The following is a 16,139-nucleotide window of genomic DNA, read 5'->3' as shown; positions in this document are numbered from 1 at the left end:
TCTACTTGACTGCACTGGGTTTGATTTTTGGTTTATAGAGCCGTCAGGGTTGCCAGTTTCCTTTGAAAATAGGGAAAGGGGTGGAGGAGTTTAAAAAAGAGGTGTTTTATAAACCAGCCAGGGTGGTTATACGAAATTAATCCTAGTCTCTAAAAATGTTTCCACTTCCTTCTTTTTCTTGCCTGTTTTCAGTTGAACTTTCTGCGTCATGTTTGATTCACATGTGTCTAGCTTCAAACTTCCTCTTAGAATGAGTATTCTTTACTTCTCAGTGGATGGCTTAGGGCAAAGGAAAGTTACTTCTTCGTTGTCACCCTAAATACTACCTTGCATTTCTGCATCATTTTATGCATTTCAGAACATTTTCTCTTTCATCATATCATTTTAGTTGTCTTATGTACCTATCTACAGAGACTTGAGTCACTTCCTTCCTGTTTTGAGTATAATTAGGCTACCTTGAAATGTTCCGTGAACTTGTGCAGCTAGGAATTTGTTCTGCCTTTTCTGCAAAACCCTAGTGAAAGGGTTACCTTTAGGGTTAGAGACTCCTTTGTGAATCTGATGAATGCTAAGGCCCTCTCCCCAAAAAATGCACATGTATGTACTTTCACACACAATTTCATGCGCATTTTCTCAGTGGGACCACAGACACTCCTGAAGCTCATTTGTGGTGTCCGTGGAGCCCAGGTTAAGAAACCCCGACACAAAACATCCACATAAACAGGAAGGGTTTTACCCAACCTTATTTGTACAAACTCGGTTTGATTTTACTCGGCTGTAACATTCTAGTTACTCTATCCATGGAATTCTGATATGTGATGTTAAAATGGTTAATTGAGAACCTTGCCTAATTGTTAAATCCTTGCTGTCTTAGTCCTGTTCCATTTCCCCTGAAAGAATACTGTGAATTCTCTGGATGCTAGGTGAAAATCAAAGCTATGCTTCAAAAAAAAAAAAAAAAAATGCTTCAAGGCAGTCTTTTTTTTCCCTTCGTGCAGAAAAAAACCCGTCGCTGTGTAGCATTTTAGGGATCCTTTATCTTGATGTTTACAGTGTTTGCTTTTTAGAATGGTATAGTAGTACTGAGACAGTTATACTTCATTGAATTATTTTGTTTCATGGCAAATATTTAACCATGATTATTTCTTCTTAGTTTGCTTGTTTAATGAGCGCAGTTTATTTTAACTAAATCACACTGAGTTCGATTACCTGAAAAATCCGCTGAAATTTTCACTATGATAATATAGTATTTACTTGAAACATTTGATGTTTTAAGTTTTTCCAATCAAAAAATTTTTTTTCAGGATCACAAATTTCAGCGGGCTGTTGAAATATCTGAATGGTGCTTAGAAAATTATTTATAAAAGACGTAACAGTTAACATTACTGAGTACTTACTATATGTGGGATACTTTACTTACTCTTGATATCCTCACTACCCTGAGGTGTATGCGTTATTCCCGTTTAATCCATGGTGAAGAGGCTCAAAGAAGTAATTTGCGTGAGATCATTGTGCGAGAAGTGGCAGAGCTGGGGTTCAAACCCTGGACTGTTTGTCTCCAGAGCCAACCCTCTTAACCACCACTCTCTCTCACTCCTAGGATTTGTCTTTGATTGAAATTCCATAACTTTTCATTATATGGTTTGAAAGGGTTTAAATAAACTTTTAAAAATGGTAAAGATGATGTACATGCATTTTAGAGATTTTTGTGGACATTGGAGAATTTTCAAACATAACCCTTAGACCACTCAGCTTGAGTGGCACCTATTGTCACCCCTTTGTGAGTCTGATGAAATGTAGGTCTTCCTTTATTTTGGGTTTTGAAGTGCTCAGTTTACTTACCAAATCCATTTTGCTTGCCAAGCGTGGATTATTCCTTGTTCCAAAGGATGTCAAATGAAGCTCTGTGGGACTTTGTAGGAAAAAAGTATACACACATCAAAAATACTGTTTGCTTTATGTTACAACTTTCCTTCTGGAAGCGGCTGCTATTACAGCTTACGTTCTTTCAGATCACTTGGAGGGTTGAACTCAGTGAATAGTTTATTTCAAACAACTAATGGATATCAGTTTGCACTTGACTGCTAACCTAAAGGTTGGTGGTTCAAACCTACTCGGTGGTACTGTGGAAGATAGGCCTGGTACTCTGCTTCTGTTACGATAACAGCAAGAAAACCCTATGGAGCGGTTCTACTCCGTAACACTTGGGGTCCCTATGAGTTGGAATTGACTAGACAGCAACTAACAACAGTAACAGTGGGTATCGGAGGAGGCAAGGTTTCCCAGTTTATTCTCAGAACCATAGCAGCTGAATGACTGTAGTGGTGATACTTGCCGCTTTCTGCTGAGGATCGAGGCATGTAGATCTGTAGCGGTGGATTAGAGTAGCAGTCTCTTTCACCATTTACTTCAGATAACGTTATGCTGCTAATTCACTGTCAAAATTGTGTTATCTTGCTGTTTGTGGGAGATGGATTTTAAGTGATTAATCTGTATCCTCTCAATTTGTTTCTCTTAAGTTGCATAAGGGAACGTGCATCTGGGATGGGAGAGCCACATCAGGGCTACAGACTGTGGCCCTAAACCAGAAAGGAGATGACCCCTTCGTATCAATTAAAATTGTACTTAATCAGCCCAGATAGATGGTATCATCAGACAAGATCACCAGCTTGATAAATTGACTACCATATTAAATCAACAAAAGTATCTTGTTTTTTTTTTAAACCAAACATTAGTCATCTTTTACCATCTGGCAGTATAGCAACTAACTGGCATCCTCACCACTGAGATTTCATTCTTCTTTATAGATCCTTCCTGGGCATCAGTAAACCGGGGAACTTTTATATGTGACGAGTGCTGCAGTGTCCATCGGAGTCTGGGGCGCCATATCTCTCAAGTAAGGCATCTTAAACACACACCCTGGCCTCCAACATTGCTTCAGGTAAAGAATAAAAATTTTCTCAGTTTGTGATTTAAGTTTTTAAGGTTCATTGTTTTCCATAAACCAAAACCCCCCCCCAAAAAAAAACTCATTGCCATTGAGTCAGTTCTGACTCGTAGCGGCCCTCTTAGCAACTAAAATTTCTCCTGGTATGCTTTTTAAATATGTCAAAAGTGTTCGAATTGTAATTGAGGAGAGGTGCTGTTTCCATCAATGCTATATACTTAAATATTGTCTATATTGAATTCATCATTTAAAAACATTTTTTTTCCCCTCCTAACATAAATCTTATCCCAAAAGCTCCATCATATATATGTCTATTGATAGTCATTAGAATTACCTGGTTATGTTTCACTGCTGACTTCTAGAATGTCACCAGAAATTGTCTTTAAATAGTCTGTCTTCCCGCTTACCATGGTAAGTGTTTAAAAAGCTACTGCCTTAGAAACTTTTCGTTAATATACTTTTTCCTGAGTACCTTCTGACATTCTTACAACTTTTTTCTGCCCTGATAGAAGCATGAGCTGAGATTCTTCAGAAATTTATTAAACATCGATTTAAGTTTTCTTAAAATTCTTGTTACTAGTCAGAGACCAAATTAAGTTAACGTGTTTTGACCGAGTGCCTAATACTCTGCTAAGTGTTAAGTGGGCTTTTTGTTTTATTGAGGGTCCAATGGAGTGTCACCTGTACTTCTATTTTGGAGTACACATTCTTTAAGTTCTACTGAAACTCAGAATTAAGCATGTGTTTTGCTTTCATTTGTCTTGAGTACACGTTTTACCAAATTTATGGCCTCTACACAGTTTGTCCCTTAAACTTGTCCATATGAACCAAGAGACCAGAATAAGTGGGTTTGGATCTCCAATGTGAAAATATTCCCACTAATGTAAAAACCAGATGGGGCTAGGATGCCATGTCAGAAGTCATGCTTTGAAATGAAATTGGGAGATACGGTTTATTAACAGCTTTTGATTAGAAGTTTCTAACAATTCATTCTTATGTGAAAGAGTGTTTACTGCTCTCCGGTCTGTGTTTACAAAGCCAGATTATATTATAGGATCTGAATAAAGTCCAGAGATGAGTAGTTTAAAATGCCAAGGTTATCCCTAAAGCAACAATTCCCAGAATATGGTACATGAGCCACCAGTGGTACTCAAAACAGATGTAGGTAATACTCAAATATTTATTTTAAGAGTTGCTTGATACTAATGTGTGTAAGAAAAACATAACTAGCACAGCAAACCGTAATTGCTGGTACACACACACACCCCCATTGCTGTTGAGTTGATTCTGACTCATAGCGACCCAACTATAGGACAAGGTAGAACTGCCCCGTACAGTTTCCAAGGAGCCCCTGGTGGATTCGAACTGCCGACCCTTTGGTTAGCAGCCATAGCACTTAACTACTACACCACCAGGGCTTCCTAAATGCTAGTAGAAGTCTAAAAAGTGAGTAAAGAAAAATACTAAGTGAATAGTATACATGGTACATGGGTTGTTGAGAACCTTGAAAATAATATTTGAATGCTTATGCTTAGGAAACACTGCCCTAAAGTGGCAAAATACCCTCCTTGGTAATCTATTTAAAAGAAAAAAACAAAACCTCTCTGCCTTGGAGTCAATTCCGATAGACAGCAACCACAGAGGGCAGAGTAGAACTGCCTCATGTGGTTTCCAAGGCTGTAGATCTTTGTGGAAACACGCTGCCACATCTTTCTCCCCTGCTGCAGCTGGTGGGTTCCAACCTCTAACCTTTCAGTCAAACCCACTTGGGTATTTCGCTCTCCTACTGGTCAAACCTGAATGTTGCATTCAAGTTCTTTCTAATTCCATAATCACGAAACAGTGATGTGAGTGATATCCAAGTCATGCTAGTGTTGGTGGCAGGGTTTTGTTTTCCCAGTTCAGTCACTGATTCCCATTGAATATTTGTGGAAGGCAATTAAAATACTATTTTCATACTGCTTGGTTTTAGATGGTTGAAACCTTGTATAATAACGGTGCTAATTCTATATGGGAGCATTCTTTGCTGGACCCTGCCTCTATTATGAGCGGAAGACGTAAAGCTAATCCACAGGATAAAGTACAGTGAGTGGCATGTTTATAAATACTTTTATTTCTTCGTAACAAATGGGGCCCACTGAAAGGAGTGACGCTATTTTTGACCGGCATCCACAAGGGCAGCACAGGAGGTGGTGACCCCAAGTGTGCATTGCGTTCTTTGCTGTTAGAAATGCCCACGGAAGCGGGCGGGATCATCTCTTTTGCACAGTTACCCAGCACAATTGAATAGTTTCTCCAGTTTGAGCCAAAGGTTTGGAGGCTGTTGCTCAGACAAGAGGCAATCAGACCAGAAATCTAGGTTCTGGGCACCAGTCTGCATGATGCCTCACCTAGGAGATAGGGCTAAATGCCTCTTCCTCACAAGTTTGCTGGGTCAATTAAGGAAATTACAGAGAGAAGAAAGAGGCTATAAAAAGCAGGTATTCTAATGACTGGTCATTATAATGACTAATGTATGTTTTTAGACCCTAGGCCTAAAACAGCGCTAAAACTTACCTCAGCATTGTTCGTTTGATTTTTGTAGGGGATGTGGGTCACTTCCTCTTCTTTCTATAGTGTAAAGAATGAGGAATGTCGGATCTGAACTGCAAGTGAACTGTTTTCTTTTTTGTTTTGAACCAGTCCCAATAAAGCAGAATTCATCAGAGCCAAGTATCAGATGTTAGCATTTGTCCACCGCTTGCCCTGCCGGGACGATGATAGCGTGACGGCCAAAGATCTTAGTAAGGTGGGTTGTACCTTTTAAAATCCCTGAGAGGGCTGGGTGAATTAGCTTACTCTTTTGTTGGCGGGGGGCGGGGGAAGCTTTAAAAAGGAAGAAAAGAAAAAAACTCATTTCTGTACACTAAATCATTAGTAACAGCCTTTTTTTTGCAGTTGGTTTCATCTTTAATCTTAATTCAAATGGCAGTGATTCATGTTAATTGAGGTACAAGGGCAGAAGGGAAAGATACGTACCCAGAAAACTATTTGTGTTTTTCGGATATATTTTTAAAATTATATTTCTACGTGTTTTTTGTTTGTTTACCTTTGAAATAGGAACCATCTCAGAGCTTGTTTCTAGAGGGGACTAGAAAGTTTGTCGGACAATTATTTGTTTCTTACTAATTATTTGCTTTTAGTAAGGACCAGAAAAAGCACCAAAGGAGGAGAGCTAACATCTTCATGCTTCTCCATTGTGTAGTGAGTAGGATCTTCAGAAAGCAAGGTGTGACTCAAAGCTGTAGTTTAGGTGCAGTGGCTTCTGATACTTGTAAAATGAGTATCCGGGTTTTCTTTCTGTGGGCTTTAGCACATTTTTTAGAGGTGCTGCAAGAAATGTACATCTTTATTTTCAAAGCACTGCCTTTGGCAAGTGCTCACATAAAGTTCAGGCACTCAAATTCAGACTTCTAAATTCTACATGGACATGCGTGTAATTGTGACTTTCATTAATTGGGAAGACTCGGGTGCAGATGTTAGAGTAGATGAGCTGTTACTGCATTTTGGATAATTTCTAGGTTAGACTGGGAGGAAGGCAGCTCATTTTCTGAATGTGTAAGAGCTGTTCTGTGATAGTACAGAATTTGAGGTACCACAGGCCTGTTTCCCACCCCGAAAACGTCACTAAAGCATTGTGTACAAGCCAAGATTCGTGCTGTGGAGAGGACGTGGCATCAGGCAGAGCCCTGTGGCTTATGCAGTGTAGAATCTGAAACCCGACAACTCATCCTAATAGTAGCTGTAGTCGTTGAGCCTTTATGTACCAAACTTAGCACTAGGCACTTCATTGTATTATATCACTGACCTTCATAATGACCTTATGGATAAACCAAACTCTGTAGATAGGTGGCTTTATTATCTCCATTTAAGTGATAAGGAAACTGAGGCTCAGAGAGCGTCAAGAGCTTTTTCAGGGCCACAGAGCTTGAAAGGGTCAAGGTTTGAAATCAGGTCTATCAGTCTTCAGAGCCATGTTCAACCACCTCTTCATACTGCCTCTTTCTCAAGTTTTGGCTGTGCCACTTGGACAAGACATGCATTTGGGCCTGTCAGCATCATAGCCCTAATTTCCTTGTCAGTAAAATGGGCCTGACCTCGCCTTATAGCCCAAGGGACTGTTTCATCCACCTTACTGAGCCAAAGAAAGATGATTTAGTACTAGTGAAACTTGTATTAAAAGGATCTGCTGGCTGCTCTAATACATCATTCTTTGTGCTTTTAAACAAATATTCTTTTCTATTTGTGTGTCTTTCAGCAACTCCATTCAAGCGTGAGAACAGGGAATCTTGAAACCTGTTTGAGGCTGTTATCTTTAGGAGCACAAGCCAACTTTTTTCACCCTGTAAGAAAGCATGGGTTGATTCAGATATTAAACTGAAACAAAATTAGTTGTGTTCATGTAGCCTTTAGTTAATTTGCTTTTTGTCTACGTTTTATAAATGATTCTCAGGAAAAAGGAAACACCCCACTCCACGTTGCCTCCAAAGCAGGGCAGATTTTACAGGCTGAATTATTGGCAGTGTATGGGGCAGACCCAGGCACACAAGATTCTAGTGGGAAAACTCCTGTTGATTATGCAAGGTAAGAGATCTAGATTCTTATCGCTTCTCTCCTTTGGGATTCTTTATGTTGGCATGATTCATTGTTAAATAGCTAACTGCGTATGATTAGCATTTAACCCCTTTAAAGATTTACGTTCTGTTATTCTGCAGATGAAGACATTACAAACACATATCAGCTGAGCCTGGCAAAATCAGGAAAAAGTAGAATTATAAACTAGTGTATTCATCTTCTGGAGCCCCGGTGGCACAGTGGTTAAGAGCTCGGCTGCTGTTCAGATCCATCAGCTGCTCCTTGAAAGCCCTATAGGGCAGTTCTCTGTCCTGCAGGGCTGCTGTGAGTCAAAACTGACTCCACCGCAACAGCTTTGGTTTGGGTTTTCAATACTCAGCTTCCAGTCTCTTACCCGTTGCTGTCAAGTCGATTTTGACTCATAGTGGCCCTATAGGACAGAGTAGAACAGCCCCATAACGTTTCTAAGGTTGTGATCTTTATGGAAGTAACTGCCACATCTTTCTCCTAGAGAGTGGTTGGTGAGTTCAAAGACAGAACCTTTCAATTAGCAGCCAAGCACTCAACCACTGTGCCACCACTGCTCCTCCGATCGTTTACTTGACATTCGTAGTAGCATGGTGGTATTTGAGCCATAATCAGAGTCCAGATCAAGTAACCAAGAGTTGCAGAACCCACCCTTCAATTTTTTGATAGTCTTCTTCATTGTGTGAATTTAAAAATAAATCTGTATAGATAGATAGCGACTAAGCATATGTAAAATAAATAAATCCCAATCCACTGCCATTGAGTCAATTCCAACTCATAGCGACCCTGTAGGACTGAGTAGAACTGCCCCATAGAGTTTCCAAGGAGCACGTGGCGGATTCGAACTGCCGACCTCTTGGTTAGCAGCTGTAGCACTTAACTGCTACACCACTAGGGTTTGAGGAAACCCTGGTGGTCTAGTGGTTAAGAGTTTGGCTGCTAACCAAAAAGTCGCCAGTTCGAATCCACCAGGCGCTCCTTGGAAACCCTGTGGAAGCATGTGTAGTAAAATGTTAAATGTAGCTGTCAGGTGGCAGACATTTGGGTGCTCAATGTCAAATGCTGTAAATTTGTTGTTTTTTGAAAATTTTAACTACCAAATGTTGACTAAATAAATAAGTCTGTAGGCTAGACTAGGGTATCTTCTAAGTGAGATTGAGAATGGATCATCTTTTCTTCTTTTCCCAAATTAACTCTGTTAATTTGGAAGTGCTACTCAGTCTGCTCTGCAGAGGAGAAAATGGGTGAAGTGACCAAACTCTGCCCTCCTAGAATTTACTGTCTCTTGGAAAACATGATTCATAAAGGCATAAAAGAATTCAATCAGGCAAGATACTGTGGGATTCATTGCCAAAATGGGTAATTGGTCTTAAAAGGTATTTATAGGGCTTCTTCACTGTGGTACAAATCATTACGAAATTTCTTCAGCAGTCTTGGATGAATGAGTTGGATTTGGGTTGATGAAGGAGGTAGTAAGGCATGGGTCAAGATTTGGAGGTAGGGATGGGCAGGGCATGTTCAGCACAGCAGGAGACTTAACTGGCTAGAGGAGAGTGTGTCTGGGCATAGTAAGAGCTAAGGATGCTGGGTATGGATGAATACATGACATTATCAGATTTAAGAGTCCATCAATGGTATGATTTATTATTATTTTATAAACTACTAAGAAAAAACCTGGACCGATGGTATTATGGTGTACCATCAGTTGTAGGGTACTTCCTGGTTTCACAGATGTTAAGAAATGAGGAAAAAAAGATTGACGTCTTCAAACATTGAAGGAAGTTTTGTGGGTTGGAGGATATTTTGTAATGCCTTAAATGATGGGAAGAGAAACTGGCTGAAACTAAACTTGATCTTTTAAGCAAATTATACTTATTATCACTCACTTTGGAATTTCCTCCTGTATACCTTGCATATTATAGTCCTTCAAGGTAATAATTCATTTATATGCTTTGTTACTAACGGGATTTTAAGCAGCTTAAGTATTTATTTCATGAATGAAGAAAGGTAAACGTAGATTTTCCATTATGGAAATTGAAGGTAAGTAGCTACAGGTGTTCTGAAGTGTGCATTAGGTTGGTCTTCCTCTCCCTGAATTGACACCCTCTCACCCAGAGTCAGACTGGCTGCATCAGAATCATCGGGTGGAAGGCCCTTCTTCAAAATGCTGATGCCTAGGCCCCATCCCATCCTTACGGATTCAGAATTTCTAAGCTTGGGGCCTGGACCATTTGTATATTTTTTGAGGCACTTGAATTAATTTTTGAGAACCTTACTCTAGACCAATTATTAATTTTATCTTCTCATTTCATTGCACGAAGTTATTCTCTCTCTCATGAATCCTTGAATTCTTTATTGAATACTGTGTTTTATAAATTAGTAAAGAAGTTAATTAACCTTTTGATTAGCAGCCAGACGCTTAACCACTGTGCCACCAGGGCCCTAATAAAAAAGTAGGGTAGTTCAAATTGTGAAAAAGTTGATAAAGGTGGAAATCAAAGCAGACCTTGACTATGTACTCACACAAGAAGGCTGATCATTCTACGAAGTCATGTTGCATAAACGGCTCAGGTGCCTTCGAGTCATCTTTGTACTTTTATATTCTAAAGCCATTGAATGGTGAGCAACATAAGTGATACTTTGTTTTCTCTTGGTAGGCAAGGAGGGCACCACGAACTGGCGGAACGCCTTGTAGAAATACAGTATGAGCTGACTGACAGACTAGCCTTCTATCTCTGTGGCAGGAAACCAGGTGAGTGAGAGAATAACAACCTCTTTCTACCTCCAGTTAGTAAGTCTCTGGAAAAATAAGTTGAGACAGTGTTTTTTAAGACCTGCTTTGCTTTCACACATTCTCGAGAAAATTGTGAAAAAGGGTTTTTATTTCAAATGATAAAGTAACTGCTAGAATTGTCAGTTGTGTGTAAAAATTATAAAGTTGGTCAAATCTCCTTGGATTTTTAGGATTTTTAGTTTTTAAAAGTTTATTTAGCTGTAGAGAAGTGACTGTTTCAAGGATCAAGAAAACATAACTGAACCAAAATTGAATGTGCACCACCATAATTGAGCGGAATGGGACTAGGAGTGGAAAAGCGAAGCAATAACTTTTGTGGTTATTTGAAGAATTCTGGCTTCTAAGGAATGGAAAAAAGTCCAAAATTGTACTTTACCATTAGCCAATTTTGTTATCTGTGATGTAGAACATGGATTGGAAACTATTGTCCATGAGCCAAATCCAGCCCCTCTCCTGTTTTTATAAATAAAGTTTTATTACAGGATAGCCATATGCATTCATTTACATATGATCTATGGCTGCTTTCTCACTACGGTGACAGAGTTGAGTAGTTTCAACTGTTGAGTAGTTTCAACTGAAATCGAATGACCATGAAGCTGAAAATATTTACTATCTGTCCCTTTACAGAAAAAGTTTGCCAGTCACTGCTATAGAATATCCATACTGATTCTCCACTCCCGTTGTACAGTAAAGGACTCAACAAAATATTAGCACATTGAAGCCAAAACTGTATAAAATGAATAATACAACGTAGCCAAGTGGGTTTTATCCCAGGTATGCAAGACTGATTCAACATTTGAAAACCAGTTCTTATAATCCATCACGTTAACATGTTGTCTTAGTTATATAGCGCTGCTATAACAGAAATGCCACAGTGGTTGGCTTTAATGAACAGAAATTTATTTTCTCACAGCTTGTTGTTGTTAGGTACCCTTGAGTTGGTTCCGACCCACAGTGACGCTACGTGCAACAGAAGGAAACGCTGTCTGTCCTGCCCCATCCTCACAATTGTTGTTATGCGTCTTCCTGTGCCTTGGCACCTATCTTCCCCCATCTCAGCTTGCTTAATGTGTTCCTCTTGTATCTCAAAAGAGATTGACTCAGGACAGGCCCTGCACTGGATGCTGCTCATTGACATAACAAACCCATTCCAAAATGGGATTATAACCACGGATATAGGGATTAGGATTTATAACACATTTTTTGGGGACACAGTTCAACCCATCCCAACCCAAACCCGTCAACCCATAACACAGACTAAAAAAGAAAAATTATATGATCATATCAACTGATGCAGAAAAAGCATTTTAAAAAATTCAGTGGCCATTCATGTTAAAAATTCTAAGCAGATAGGACTAGAAGGGACTTCCTTCATCAGATAAAGGATGTTTCTAGAAACCCACAGCTAACATCATCCTTAATGATGAAAGACTGAATGGTTTTCTCCTAAGATCAGGAACAAGGTTAGGACATACACTCTCACCATTCCTATTCAACCAAAAAAAAAAAAAAAAAACCAAACCCTTTGCCATCAATTCCAACTCATAGCGACACTATATGGCAGAGTAGAACTGCTGACCTTTTGGTTAGCAGCCTTAGCTCTTAACCATTATGCCACCAGGGTTTCCTATTCAACGCTGCACTGAAACTCTTGACCAGTGCCATCGGCAAGAAAAATAAAAAAGTGCAGATTGAAAAGAAAGAAATCAAATGTTTCTATTTATAGATTACTTGATTTATATGTAGAAAATCCCAAAGATGCTCCAAAAATTTCCTAGAACTAATAAAGTGAGTTGTTTAGCAAGGCTGTAGGATGTAAGGTTGACAACCAAAAATCAATCGTATTTCTATAGACTAGCAGTGAACATCCACATTATGCAGCAGACAACCTTGCTTGCTGAAAGTGCAGAGGACCTGAAGCATTTATTGGTGAAGATCAAAGCTACAGCCTTCAATATGGAGTACACCTCAACATAAAGAAAACAGAAATACTCACAACAGGTCAATAAGTAACATCACAATCTGTGAAAAAAAGATTGAAGTTGTCCAGGATTTCATTTTATTTGGATCCATCATCAACAGCCATGGAAGCAGCAGTTCAGGAAATCAAATGACACATTATATTGGGGAGATCTGCTGCAAAAGACCTCTTTAAAGTGTTAAAAAGCAAAAGTGTCACTTTAAGGACTAAGGTGCACCTAACCCAAGCCATGGTGTTTTCAGTCACTTCATATATATGCGAAAGCTGGGCAATGATAAGCAAGACTGGAGAAGAATTGACACCTTTAAATTATGGTGTAGGTGAAGAATGTTGGATATATCACGGACTGCTGGAAAAACCAACAAATCTGTATAGCAAGAAATACAACCAGAATGTTCCTTAGAAGGGCGGACGGTGAGACCTCATCTCACGTACTTTGGCCATGTTATCAGGAGGGACCGGTCATTGGAGGAGGACATCATGCTTGGTAAAGTAGTGAGTGAGTGGAAAAGAGGAAGACCCTCAACGAGATGGATTGATCCAGTGGATGTAACAATGGGCTCAAACATAGTAACGATTGTGAGGATGGTGCAGGACTGGGCAGTGTTTCATTCTACTGTCCATAGAGTCACTATGAGTCGAAACCAACTGAATGGCACCTAAAACTAGTATGATAACGAGTCATAAATGTAAAAAACCTAAGACTATAAAACTTCTAAAACAAAAAATAGGAGAAAAGTCTTTGTGACCTTCGATTAAGTAGAGCTCTTACATATGACAATAAAATCCACAAAAGAAGATATTTATAAAATTGAACTTTCTCAAAATTAAAAGCTTTTACTCTGTGAAAGGTGCTGTTAAATAATGAAAAGACAAGCCACAGACTGGAAGAAAATATTTGGAAATCACATATCCAGCAAAGGATATTCAGAATATTTAAAGAACTCTCAAAACTCGACAGTAAGAAAACATCCTGTATTAGTTCTCTAGTGCTGCACTTACAGAAATACAAGTGGATGGCTTTAATAAACAGAAATTTATTTTCTCACAGTTGAGGAGGCTGAAAGCCTGAATTCAGAGCGCTGGCTGCAGGCAAGGGCTCTCTTCTCTCTGTCAGCCCTGGAGGAAGGTCCTTTTCAGCTTCAGCTTCCTGGTTCCTTATAGATCTCCATGTGTCTTCGCATCTCTCTTTCCCATTTCTGCTTGCTGGCTTCCTGGTTTTAATCTCTTTTATATTTCAAAAGAGATTGACTGAAGATACACCCTACACTAATCCTGCCTCTTAACATAAAAAACAACCCATTCCCAAATGAGATTATAACCACAGGCACAGAGGTTAGGATTTGCAACACATGTTTTGGGGGAACATAATTCAGGCTATAACACAACCCAGTAAAAACTGTACAAAGTCTATATACAGATGAAGAGATGCTCAATATCATTAGCCATTAGGGAAATGTAAATTAAAACCACAATGAGATACCATCGCATATGCGTTAGTATGACTAAAATAAAAATACAAAAGCTGACAATGCCAAATGCTGGGGAAGATGCAGAGCAGCTGTACTTCTCTCACATTGTCTGTTGGAATGCAAAATGACGTAGCTACTCTGGAAAAAAATTTGTCAGTTTTGTATAAATTTAATTGTACACTTACCGTATGAGCCAGCAGACCCGTATGTGGACGTTTATAGTGGCTTTATGCGTGGGATCATGAACAGAATATCCTCCTGAAGCTAGATTAGGACCAGGTCAGTAAGCACTGTAAAAGATGGAGCCCGTGCTTGGTTCTGCAAAGGCCTACTGCCCCAGTCCTGACTGCAGAAGGTTTTATACTAGTTGATTAATTCAGGCCACAAAACCTCCACAGAGCTTTACCATCTCACACAGAGTACTGAGGGAAACTTTCTCTGAGTGAATTCACCTTCCTAAAAGTTCTTGCCATGGCTGAAGATCATCAATTTATACTGGGAATAAACTAAACATAAGGATTTAGCATAGGGTTTCTGCTTAAGCATGTCCGAACCTTTGTTCCAGAAGAAAACAGGGACGGGACCCTTGGAACTGGCCAGCTGCTTGGGAGTTTATAGCCAGTCCGATTAAATGGCAACTTCTGACCATCACTCCAGTTCATAATTATGAAAAAATGCTAATTGTAAAGCATAAATGGAGAAAATAGTGGTGGTGGTGGTGCCTTTATGGATCTTACTGATATTTTTATGAACAAAACTTTCGTTTGTTTTCTGTTTCAGATCACAAAAATGGGCAGCACTTTATAATACCTCAAATGGCAGACAGGTAAGGCTAATTGAAATACCAATTAATTTTTTCTGTCTAATATTTCCTTGGTTGTATAGTAGTTAAGTGTATTGTATTTTGTGTTTAACAAAGCCCGTACATTTTTCTCTTTTATGGCTATACAATTTGGAAATAAGACGGCTGTAAGTAAACTACCATATAAAACTTTAAGTTTAAAAGAGCACAGGTTACAAGTTTGCTAAAAAGAAAGCTGGAGTCAGTGATAATTGTCACTGTTTTAGCCAGTTGTGACAGTATAGTGTATCTATAGATTATATTCGCAGAATATTTCTGTATTATAAGCAATTACATCCTTTGTTTATAACAGAGGTCGGCAAATTTTTCCTCCATACAGCCTCTGCTGCTGCTATTCAGCTCTGCTGCACTAGTTTGAATGCATCTGTGGACAATATGTGAATGAATGGGCATGCCTGTATTCCAATAAATTTTTATTTCAGGACACTTGAAATTTGAATTTCATATAATTTTCATGTGTCATGAAGTTTTTTTTCCCAACCATTTAAAAATGTAAAAACTATTCTTCGCTCACGGGCTGAATAAAGAGTGGAACGTCATTTGCCAACCCCTGGTTTAAAATATCAGATGAGCTCGTAGCCGCAGGAATGACCCTTGAACCCTTATTTAGCCAGCCCCCTTTTCACAAATACTCCCGAGAGTTTATGAGACAATCGCCTGCTCTCCTAGATGTAATCTTGCCATTCTGGTTTTTCACATTCTGACCTTTTCATGTTTTTGTCTAGCGTGCTTTTTCATATACTTTAAAAGTTGTAAGAGTCTGGAGATTTCCTTGGCAGTAGTTTTTGTCTTATAATTAGTACATGATTTTTGTTTCCTTAACCATGTTATGTAATTTATGGTGTTTCCAGAAGGAGTTACTTTCACCAAGTTATTCTGCCCAGCGATTCTGCACTGACCTCTACTGGGCTGTAGTATTCTTGGCTCTGACAATATCCGTGAACTGTAATTAATATCTTGATTTTGGGGGCATGTCTTAATCTTCTACAGAGCTTACGTGCAAAAAACTGGTTTTATTTGTTTGCTCATTAGTTTTGTACATTTTCTTAGCAGCCTGGATTTGTCTGAGTTGGCAAAAGCTGCTAAGAAGAAACTTCAGTCTGTGAGTATCTCTCTTTACTAGTGAAAATCCAGTGTGGGAACCCCTGTATCCTTCTAATTCCTGTTCTCCATCCAAGTTACCTCTTACGTCAGATGGCTGACTTTGTTTCGTACTGTTAGATGTCATTCGTTCAGAAGCAGACCGTTTAGGTATGTTGGGATGAAGATGGAGAGTACTATTAAGCTTTGTGTGTCTCATTCATTGACTTCGCTTCAAATAATGCCATTGTTCTCTGTGTCATTTTAAAAGCGAAGGCAGTGCCTTTGGCGTTAGGAAGTTGTTTGTCCTGATGAGAGTTCTCTAGTTTCTCCCAATGTCAGTGACTTAATGTGACACTTCT

At 39.1% G+C, this 16,139-nt stretch overlaps 1 protein-coding gene across 15 annotated transcripts in view; it reads left to right on the top strand.

Annotated features, from left to right (window-relative positions):
* Positions 1–16,139, top strand: part of GIT2 (GIT ArfGAP 2) — a 58,938-nt gene that overhangs the window by 1,616 nt on the left and 41,183 nt on the right. For 13 of the 15 annotated variants that reach the window (XR_007514857.1, XM_049865572.1, XM_049865570.1 and 10 more), the window contains exons 2-9: positions 2,808–2,941; positions 4,920–5,032; positions 5,630–5,735; positions 7,245–7,331; positions 7,440–7,570; positions 10,246–10,340; positions 14,616–14,661; positions 15,748–15,799. Coding sequence is in view for 14 of the 15 variants with exons in the window: in XM_049865572.1 (XP_049721529.1) it covers positions 2,808–2,941; positions 4,920–5,032; positions 5,630–5,735; positions 7,245–7,331; positions 7,440–7,570; positions 10,246–10,340; positions 14,616–14,661; positions 15,748–15,799 (764 nt within the window). In the remaining variant the exon portion in view is untranslated. The remainder of the gene's footprint in view (positions 1–2,807; positions 2,942–4,919; positions 5,033–5,629; positions 5,736–7,244; positions 7,332–7,439; positions 7,571–10,245; positions 10,341–14,615; positions 14,662–15,747; positions 15,800–16,139) is intronic. The other 2 variants (XM_049865571.1, XM_049865567.1) reach the window with 1 other exon arrangement.

The sequence above is a fragment of the Elephas maximus genome, chromosome 22 (genome assembly GCF_024166365.1).
Source record: "Elephas maximus indicus isolate mEleMax1 chromosome 22, mEleMax1 primary haplotype, whole genome shotgun sequence".
NCBI lineage: Eukaryota > Metazoa > Chordata > Mammalia > Proboscidea > Elephantidae > Elephas > Elephas maximus.
This window is presented reverse-complemented; position numbering and strand designations above follow the sequence as displayed.